This window comes from Dendrobates tinctorius, unplaced genomic scaffold (genome assembly GCF_039654945.1).
Source record: "Dendrobates tinctorius isolate UK_male_01 unplaced genomic scaffold, ASM3965494v1 ptg000189l, whole genome shotgun sequence".
NCBI classification, from domain to species: Eukaryota; Metazoa; Chordata; class Amphibia; order Anura; family Dendrobatidae; genus Dendrobates; species Dendrobates tinctorius.
The window spans coordinates 5612029-5622843 of record NW_027361856.1 but is presented as its reverse complement, the minus strand read 5'-3'; the positions used below and the strand labels follow the sequence as shown (position 1 = coordinate 5622843).

Here is a 10815-nt window from a genome sequence, read left to right as displayed (position 1 = left end):
TTTTTCCAGCGCTAAAAAACGCAAATGTGAAACCAGCCTAAGCGACTTACCAGCGATCCCGACACCGATATCAAGGTGTCAGGATCGCTAGTAAGTCGCTATGTGATCACTGGTGAGCTGTCACACAGACAGCTTCACCAGCGATCAGCACAGCGATGCCGAGCGCCCGGCATCGCTGGCCATCGCTGAAAAAAATAGAATCAAAATAAAAAATATAGTTATTCTCACCTTCCGACGTCCCACGCAGCCATCCCGCCTCTCTCCACGCTCCGGTCCCAGTGAGCCTTTGCACGAATGACCGCGAGACTTTGTTATCCCGCGAGACCGTGACATGTCGCGGTCATTCGTGCAAAGGATCACTGGGACCGGAGCGTGGAGAGAGGAGGGATGGCTGAACAGGACGTCGGAAGGTGAGAATAACTAGATTTTTTATTTTTTTATTATTTTTTACACCTGATCGCTGGTCTCCCGCTGTCACACACAGCGATGCGTGCTGGCCAGCGGGAGACCAGCGACCAAAGAAATGTCCAGAGGTTTCTTCCAGCGATCAGCGATACAGGCAGGGGGGCCGCTCGCTGATCGCTGTCACACACAGCGATCTCGCTGGTGAGATCGCTGTTGTGTCACAAAAGTTGTGACTCAGCAGCGATCTCGCTACCGAGATCGCTTAGTGAGACGGGGCCTTTACTCTTTAAAATTCCACCATTATTGCTTATTGTTCACACAGGCACAGGATCTTTCTGATGGGTGCTTGTTGCCTAATGTATATAAAGCATGTCACGGTTGGCACATGTAATATGAAAATGTTTACAAATTTAACAATAAAAGAGTTAAAATACATTTTTTATTAAAGTCACTTTGGGAAAATAGGTGTGGTGTTGGCTGAGGGACAGGAAAAGTGATTTCTGAGTGGCCTGTCAGCATGGAAATGCGATGGCAAATTCAGTAGCCAGCAAAATGAATGTGATTGCAGGAAATCTCGTCCCCATGCTGCGATCATTTTTCCTACAAAATCAATGCGGAAGTTGACATGCGCAGCACCACACGGGCGGGAGGGCTCTACAGAATGGCGGCTCCACAGCGTCACAGGCAGGAGCCGCCGTGTGCAGACATCTTGGCCAACATCCATGTCGCCAGGTTACTGTTTCATGTGTGACACATCAGTCAGCAGCGTCACCGGGAGCCTCCACAAGTAATTAGGGGGCAGATGACTGCCGCAGCCTCCACACACCTTGGAAACGCCAGTTAGAAAGGTTACAGCAGTGGGCGGTGTGGGGGTGACACTACAATACTCCGACTCCTCACTTTCCCGTTAAAGCGGTTGTCCATGACTTTAAAGGCCCTAACAAATAAGTGGGTAGCGCCCCCAGCGCTAGAAACTATCCAGGGAACATGATTCTGGTCATTTTTTACAGATGTATGGGCACAAAAAATCAAATCTGGATAATTGCAAAATTTCTAAATGTATTGGCAAATTACTGGTTTGTTTCAGAAATAACCGCAAGGCATATCAACCAAAATTTAACACTATCATTAAGTACAATATTAAAAAAGTCAACGTTGACCCTTTAACGAGCCTAGTTACATGACTTAGGATAAAAGCCAAGCCAGAATCTCCATTTGCAGACACTGTGTTTCGGGGTACTGCCCCTCATCAGTGCAAAGTGGGAGAAGATCTGGTTTGGCTGTGAGAGAGGCGTCTGACCGATATCCAAGAAGTATCATTTCTCCTTGCGGAGAATAACATGCTAAGCATGTCGAGGTGAGGAGACTTAAAGCTGCAATGCTCCTCTGGGAAATATGCTAATTATGCAAATTGTCTCTTCAGAGAGGAAGAGGACTAGAACTCTAACTCCAATAGGTGGCACTAGAGTTCTAGTCCTCTTCCTCTCTGAAGAGACAATTTGCAAAATTAGCATATTTCCCAGAGGAGCATTGCAGCTTTAAGTCTCCTCACCTCGACATGCTTAGCATGTTATTCTCCGCAAGGAGAAATGATACTTCTTGGATATCGGTAAGTACAATATGTCACACAAAAACAATCTCAGAATCAGCGGGATCCATTGAAGCTCCAGAGCTCCTCAAAAGGGACAGTGGTTAGAAATGTAAAAATTGGCTTGGTCATTAAGCTCAAAATTGGCGTGGTCAATAAGGGGTTAACATTAATAACCCATGTTTAGCACTGGTTACACCCGCCATCTTGGCTGTTAGGTCTTCCCTGGTGTCGGCTGGAGCTGCTCAGTCACCGACACCCACAGCACAGCGGCGTCACTGGAGCTGTGTCCACGGTCGGGTATTGCACGTCTGTCGGCGGAGCTGTGCAGCTCAGGGACTGACAAGTTCCAGCCAACACCTAATAGCCGCAGGTGCCGGTGTCGCACCCCCCATTGATCACACACACGGATGACCTATTCTAAGGAGAGACTGTCAATATCACAGTCCTGGACAACCCCTTTAAAAAGAGAACAGCTCAAGGGATGAAAGCTCATGCCCACCATGGCAGCCCCTCCAACGCTGCTGCAGCAGCAGCTCAGCTCATCGTCGACCGTACCAATGACATCTGGACACGAGATGCTTGAGGACGAGGACCACGAGCCGCTGGTGTTTATATCGTGGCAGTTGTGTTCATGCAAGAATGATATGTTTAGATTTACTGCTTGCAAACAGCTACAAGAATACATTACTTACTCTACGCCAGCTGGACCCACCGTTATCACACACTTCTAAAAAGTGGGCAGGGCTTAGTGGGAAGGGCAGAGTCTGCTAGCGTTTTAATTACTATAACCCATAAACTTGATGTAACTTACCGTATATACTCCTGTATAAGCTGACCACCCTAATTTTGCCACAAAAAAACTGGGAAAACTTATTGTCTCGTGTATAAGCCTAGGGTGGAAAATGCAGCAGCTACTGGTAAATTACAAAACTAAACATAGATACCAATAAAAGTAAAATTAATTGAGACATCATCATTAGGTTCAATGTTTTTGAATATCCATATTGAATCAGGAGCCCCATATAATGCTCCATACTAAATACACCCCATATAATGCTGCACAAAGGTTAATAATGGGCCCATGAGATGCTCTATAGAATAATATGCCCCATATAATGCTCCATAAAGGTTATGGCCCCATAAGATGCTCCATAGATTCTGCCCCCATATGCTGCCCCATAGAATATGCCCCCATATGCTGCCACATAGAATATGCCCCATATATTATGCCCGCATATGCTGCCCCATAGAATATGCCCCCATATGCTGCCCCATAGAATATGCCCCCATATGCAGCCCTATATATTATGGGGGATATGCTGCTGCTGCCAAAAAAAAAAAAAAAATGCCATACTCACCTCTCCTGCTCAGGACCCAGCACATGTGATATTCACCTGTCCCCCGGTCCATTGCTGCTCACCACCGTCTGCGCGTCCTCTGTCAGTGACTGTTCAGCCAGCAGAGGGCGCGGTGCGCACTAAGAACGTCACCACGCCCTCTGCAGCCTAAACGTCACTGACACAGGAAGCAGCAGACAGCGGTGAGCAGCGTGGGAACGAGGACAGGTGAATATCGCTATACTGACCCGTCCTGGAACGTCTCTGCAGCCTCGCTTCTCCACTGTCTCCCTTCCTGCCTTCAGCGGTCACGTGATACCGCTCATTATCACTCATGAATATGCGCATATTCATGAGATTAATGAGCGGTACCACATGACCGCTGAAGGCAGTGGAAAAGCGAGGGGGCTGCAGAGAGTGCCACGAGGGGTGAGTATGATCTGTGACACCCCTGCCGAACCCCAGGTATATGACTCGTGTATAAGCCGGGGGGGGGCGTTTTCAGCACAAAAAAATGGTCTGAAAATCTCGGCTTATACACGAGTATATACGGTATCTAACGCTGAGGACACGGCCCATTACCGAGAAACCAGTGACTCCGGATTGCAAAAACATAGAAAATATTAAATTTTATTATACAAAAAATGACTACACACAGGTATAAAAGGGAAAACCATGAAGCACAGAGCGGCGCTAGCTTCTCCGGCGCATGAGCAGATGCGACGTGGAGTCTCCCAAGTTCTGAAAGTAGTAGTTGAGTTTGCCATTGAGCTTCTCCCGCAGCTGTAAAGGAAATGGAGGAAGACATTAATGGCGCACACATGGTCCGAGCCCGGCTGCCATGGCTCTAATACATCACAGTTTATGAGTGTGGCATTATGTCACCATACATGACATCACCATTAGTCACCACGGTCATGTGATGTGAAAGCGCGCTATTAACGGTCAGGGAGTCCAGGCGCATGCGGAGGACAAGCTTTGGCTTTTCCGGTTCTCGTCCTTACATGTCAATCATCCCAGTAGCACCAGGCAGCACAGACTTAGAATGGGGCCTATCGTGGCATCCGGTAAGTTGCGGCAGAATGTGCAGCGACTAATGGGGGACAAGTCCTATAATTGGAGCATATACCAAGCCCCCCGAATACCACATGCATGTGTGACGGTGACTGCGGCTCTTACCTCTTGGTGTAGCCGACTTTTATTCTCTTCCAGCGCTTGCAGAAGGTGATCGATGGAGGAATGCGGCATCCAAACCAAAGGAGACAAGGCGGACAGAGGCCACTGTGAGAAGTATACAGGATGGAAAAGATTAAAAATCATGGTAGCTTGCCTTTAAAAACTGTGCCTCCTTAGTCTGCAGGTTGTGTCAGATATTACAGATGAGCTCCAAAGAGAATGTTTTCCAAATTCTGTAGGACCCCTTTTACAATTGTGCCTCATGTAGATAATGTATGTATGTGTTAAGGGACAATGAAAACAAGCTTTTTTCTGCTGTGTGATACAAGTCAACAATCTGGAGTCTCCAAACTCCATCTGATGCCGGATTCCAGACCGCTGACCTTCAACCTATAGCCCACGTGGTCCTTACCAGCTAGGGGTCTCCTGATCCAAATACGCTAGCCTCATATGTACAGTATTAGATGAGACTGTTCAGTTTGTATACAAGTGGATTTTGGGGCAGCAAAGTGGCTCAGTGGCTAGCATGCAGTGGCTCAGTGGTTACCATTGCAGAACTGAGGTCCTGGATTCAAATCGCAACAAGGACAACACCTGCAAGCAGTTTGTATGTTCTCTGTTTTCTCTCACACTCCACAGACATCCCGATAGGGAATGTAGATAGTGTGCCCGGATAGGATCAGCAATGACATCAGTAAAGCTGGGGAATTAATGGTGCTACATGGGGGGGGGGTGAGGAACCAACCAGACCCTAATATTCCTGCCCTCCTGACCGCAGCGTGTAACTGGGACCTACTCTGGCTAAGTGAGGTTTAAAGGGACAATGTCACATGGTTTTGGCCCTGGAAGCTGCGGCCTACGGCTATCAGGGCTTATCTACAGTATTCTATGATGCTGTAGATAAGCCCCAGATCAAACCTGAAGAAGACAAACAAGTTTTATTATACTCACCCGGGTGCGGTTCAGTCCGATGGGCGTCGCAGGTCCAGGTCCACCGCCTCCCATCTCCATGCGATAACGTCCTCTCCTGCGCAAGCATACTTCTTTGCCCTGTTGAGGGCACAGCAAAGTACTGCATTGTGCAGGCGCCAGGAAATGTCAGAGATGTCCCGCTCCTGCGCACTGCAGTACTTTACTCTGCCCTCAACAGGGCAGAGCAGTGCGCCTATGCTGAGGTAGAAGTAAGGAGGAGGACGTCATTGCATGATGTTGGGAGGCACCGGATCACGACACCCACAGCGCACAGTGATGTTTCTGCCCATTGCCGTTTCCTGCGGTGCCTTTAATACATTCTCAACCACTGAGGTGCATGTACGTTACAGGCGAGGAGCGGGTGTACGGAGCGGCTCAAGATCAGAGACAGACACGAAAGAGATGCTTCCATCCTCCATCTGGCCATGTATGGAGCATACGCTGGGGTCTAAGGCTCAGGCAGAACATTCTCATCTCCGCCCCACACCACGAGCTGTCAGCCCTGCACCCCACACTACGCTCAGTCCTGCACCCCACACCATGAGCCATTAGACCTCCGCCCCACACCACGAGCCAGCGGACCTCAAACTCACCTGCTATGTTCGGGAATATGTGCGAGAGCGTCGTACGACTGGCTGTTCTGTCCCAAATCCAGGTGATACTTGAAGGTACGAGTCCTCAAAGTCGCCTACAATCAGGAGACATCTGGTCACTCACCAAAAAATATCATAGATACATAGAGACGAGAGCTTGTACAAGGCATTACCTGACTTTTCAGGTCGTCCGCAGTCTCCAAAATAGGCAATGTGGCTAATTGAATCAGCAGCTCTTTCCAACCCACAACTTCCAGGAGACGCAGCACCTGGGAATAAAGGCAACAGCTTGCTAGAGGCAGAATACGGATCATACGGCAGAGTGGCAAATGGTGGAGACACAGAAATGCGCGCTCATGAATGTGCGCCTTCTGCTCCTTAGGGTTCACGTTGCAGATTGTGGTGCAGATTTTTGCACGCAGATTTGGCTAAAAATGCAGGTCAAATGACCTGCGTTTTACCTGCGGATTAGCCTGCGGTTTGACACCTGTAATGGAGCAGGTGTGAAACCGCTGTGGATTCCGCACAAAGAAGTGACATGCTGCAAATTTTAAACCACAGCAAATCGACGCGGAAAAATACGTATGCAGTGCGTTTTTCATTCTCCAAAGACTTAAATGGTACTGTACAACGCAGCAGAAACTGTTGCGGATCTGCAGGGCCAAGTCCGCAGCAGAATCCGCAACGTGTGCACACACCCTAAATGTGCACCAAGAGGCAGAAATGTGTGCTCCGGAATGCGTGGACACGCATCACCTGGGAATAATGGCAACAGCTTACTATAGGTAGAATATGCGCCCAGCAACAGTGAAATGCGCAGACGGAGCACCGGTGAAAAGCGAGCCCAGCACCTGTGAAATGCGCAGACGCACCTGTGAAAAGCGCGCCCAGCACCTGTGAAATGCGCAGACGCTGCACCTGTGAAATGCGCAGATGCTGCACCTGTGAAATGCGAGCCCAGCACCTGTGAAATGCGCAGACACTGCACCTGTGAAAAGCGAGCCCAGCACCTGTGAAATGCGCAGACGCAGCATCTGTGAAAAGCAAGCCCAGCACCTGTGAAATGCGCAGACGCTGCACCTGTGAAATGCGCAGATGCTGCACCTGTGAAATGCGAGCCCAGCACCTGTGAAATGCGCAGACACTGCACCTGTGAAAAGCGAGCTCAGCACCTGTTAAATGCAGACGCTGCACCTGTGAAAAGCGAGCCCAGCACCTGTGAAAAGCGAGCCCAGCACCTGTGAAATGCGCAGATGCTGCACCTGTGAAAAGCGAGCCCAGCACCTGTGAAATGCGCAGACGCTGCACCTGTGAAAAGCGAGCCCAGCACCTGTGAAATGCGCAGACGCAGCATCTGTGAAAAGCAAGCCCAGCACCTGTGAAATGCGCAGACGCTGCACCTGTGAAAAGCGAGCCCAGCACCTGTGAAATGTGCAGACGCTGCACCTGTCAAACACGCCCAGCACCTGTGAAATGCGCAGACGCTGCACCGCTGAAAAGCGCGCCAAGCACCTGCAAAATGCGCAGACGCTGCACCTGTGAAAAGCGTGCCCAGCACCTGTGAAATGTGCGCCCAGCACCTGCAAAATGCGCAGACGCTGCACCTGTGAAAAGCGCGCCCAGGACCTGTGAAATGCAGACGCTGCACCTGTGAAAAGCGCGCCCAGCACCTGTGAAATGCGCAGACGCTGAACCTGTGAAAAGCGCGCCCAGCACCTGTGAAATGCGCGCCCAGCACCTGTGAAATGCGCAGACGCTGCACCTGTGAAAAGCGCGCCCAGCACCTGTGAAATGCACGCCCAGCACCTGTGAAATGCGCAGACGCAGCACCTGTGAAAAGCGAGCCCAGCACCTGTGAAATGCGCAGACGCACCTGTGAAAAGCGCGCCCAGCACCTGTGAAATGCGCAGACACTGCACCTGTGAAAAGCGCGCCCAGCACCTGTGAAATGCGCAGACGCAGCACCTGTGAAAAGTGCGCCCAGCACCTGTTAAATGCAGACGCTGTACCTGTGAAAAGTGCGCCCAGCACCTGTTAAATGCAAACGCTGCACCTGTGAAAAGCGAGCCCATGTCTTGTGAAATGCGCAGACGCAGCACCTGTGAAAAGCGAGCCCAGCACCTGTGAAATGCGCAGACGCACCTGTGAAAAGCGCGCCCAGCACCTGTGAAATGCGCAGACGCAGCACCTGTGAAAAGCGCGCCCAGCACCTGTGAAATGCGCAGACGCAGCACCTGTGAAAAGCGCGCCCAGCACCTGTGAAATGCGCAGACGCTGCACCTGTCAAAGGAGAGCCCAGCACCTGTGAAATGCGCAGACGCTGCACCTGTGAAAAGCGAGCCCAGCACCTGTGAAATGCGCAGACGCTGCACCTGTGAAATGCGAGCCCAGCACCTGTGAAATGCGCAGACACTGCACCTGTGAAAAGCGAGCTCAGCACCTGTTAAATGCAGACGCTGCACCTGTGAAAAGCGCGCCCAGCACCTGTGAAAAGCGAGCCCAGCACCTGTGAAATGCGCAGATGCTGCACCTGTGAAAAGCGAGCCCAGCACCTGTGAAATGCGCAGACGCTGCACCTGTGAAAAGCGAGCCCAGCACCTGTGAAATGCGCAGACGCAGCATCTGTGAAAAGCAAGCCCAGCACCTGTGAAATGCGCAGACGCTGCACCTGTGAAAAGCGAGCCCAGCACCTGTGAAATGTGCAGACGCTGCACCTGTCAAACACGCCCAGCACCTGTGAAATGCGCAGACGCTGCACCGCTGAAAAGCGCGCCAAGCACCTGCAAAATGCGCAGACGCTGCACCTGTGAAAAGCGTGCCCAGCACCTGTGAAATGTGCGCCCAGCACCTGCAAAATGCGCAGACGCTGCACCTGTGAAAAGCGCGCCCGGGACCTGTGAAATGCAGACGCTGCACCTGTGAAAAGCGCGCCCAGCACCTGTGAAATGCGCAGACGCTGAACCTGTGAAAAGCGCGCCCAGCACCTGTGAAATGCGCGCCCAGCACCTGTGAAATGCGCAGACGCTGCACCTGTGAAAAGCGCGCCCAGCACCTGTGAAATGCACGCCCAGCACCTGTGAAATGCGCAGACGCAGCACCTGTGAAAAGCGCGCCCAGCACCTGTGAAATGCGCAGACACTGCACCTGTGAAAAGCGCGCCCAGCACCTGTGAAATGCGCAGACACTGCACCTGTGAAAAGCGCGCCCAGCACCTGTGAAATGCGCAGACGCAGCACCTGTGAAAAGTGCGCCCAGCACCTGTTAAATGCAGACGCTGTACCTGTGAAAAGTGCGCCCAGCACCTGTTAAATGCAGACGCTGCACCTGTGAAAAGCGAGCCCATGTCTTGTGAAATGCGCAGACGCAGCACCTGTGAAAAGCGAGCCCAGCACCTGTGAAATGCGCAGACGCACCTGTGAAAAGCGCGCCCAGCACCTGTGAAATGCGCAGACGCAGCACCTGTGAAAAGCGCGCCCAGCACCTGTGAAATGCGCAGACGCAGCACCTGTGAAAAGCGCGCCCAGCACCTGTGAAATGCGCAGACGCTGCACCTGTCAAAGGAGAGCCCAGCACCTGTGAAATGCGCAGACGCTGCACCTGTGAAAAGCGAGCCCAGCACCTGTGAAATGCGCAGACGCTGCACCTGTGAAAAGCGAGCCCAGCACCTGTGAAATGCGCAGACGCTGCACCTGTGAAAAGCGAGCCCAGCACCTGTGAAATGCGCAGACGCTGCACCTGTGAAAAGCGAGCCCAGCACCTGTGAAATGCGCAGACGCTGCACCTGTGAAAAGCGAGCCCAGCACTTGTGAAATGCGCAGACGCAGCACCTGTGAAAAGAGCAGACGCACCTGTGAAAAGTGCGCCCAGAACCTGTGAAATGCGCAGACGCTGCACCTGTGAAAAGTGCGCCCAGCACCTGTGAAATGCGCAGACGCTGCACCTGTGAAAAGCGCGCCCAGCACCTGTGAAATGCGCAGACACTGCACCTCTGAAAAGCGAGCCCAGCACCTGTGAAATGCACAGACGCTGCACCTGTGAAAAGTGCGCCCAGCACCTGTTAAATGCAGATGCTGCACCTGTGAAAAGCGCGCCCAGCACCTGTGAAATGCGCAGACGCTGCACCTGTGAAAAGCGCGCCCAGCATTTGTGAAATGCGCAGACGCTGCACCTGTGAAAAGCGCGTCCAGCACCTGTGAAATGCGCAGACGCAGCACCCGTGAAAAGCGAGCCCAGCAGCTGTGAAATGCGCAGACGCTGCACCTGTGAAAAGCGCGCCCAGCACCTGTGAAATGCGCGCCCAGCACTTGTGAAATGCGCAGACGCTGCACCTGTGAAAAGTGCGCCCAGCACCTGTGAAATGCAGACGCTGCACCTGTGAAAAGCGCGCCCAGCACCTGTGAAATGCGCGCCCAGCACTTGTGAAATGCGCAGACGCTGCAACTGTGAAAAGCGAGCCCAGCACCTGTGAAATGCGCAGACGCTGCACCTGTGAAAAGCGAGCCCAGCACCTGTGAAATGCGCAGACACTGCACCTGTGAAAAGCGAGCCCAGCACTTGTGAAATGCGCAGACGCAGCACCTGTGAAAAGCGCAGACGCACCTGTGAAAAGTGCGCCCAGAACCTGTGAAATGCGCAGACGCTGCACCTGTGAAAAGTGCGCCCAGCACCTGTGAAATGCGCAGACACTGCACCTGTGAAAAGCGAGCCCAGCACCTGTGAAATGCACAGACGCTGCACCTGT

The 10815-nt window shown here is 52.0% G+C and overlaps 1 protein-coding gene across 9 annotated transcripts in view; it reads right to left on the bottom strand.

The window, feature by feature from the left end:
- Positions 1 to 2575: 2575 nt before the first annotated feature.
- Positions 2576 to 10815, bottom strand: part of LOC141055654 (uncharacterized) — a 42329-nt gene continuing 34089 nt past the window's right edge. For 7 of the 9 annotated variants that reach the window (XR_012221506.1, XR_012221504.1, XM_073552322.1 and 4 more), the window contains 4 exons: positions 6248 to 6343; positions 6075 to 6169; positions 4513 to 4614; positions 3948 to 4116 (listed from right to left, as the gene is read on the bottom strand). Coding sequence is in view for 6 of the 9 variants with exons in the window: in XM_073552322.1 (XP_073408423.1) it covers positions 3957 to 4116; positions 4513 to 4614; positions 6075 to 6169; positions 6248 to 6343 (453 nt within the window). In the remaining 3 variants the exon portion in view is untranslated. Of the gene's footprint in view, positions 3916 to 3947; positions 4117 to 4512; positions 4615 to 6074; positions 6170 to 6247; positions 6344 to 8039; positions 8062 to 10815 lie in introns of those variants that run through there. The other 2 variants (XM_073552321.1, XR_012221505.1) reach the window with 2 other exon arrangements.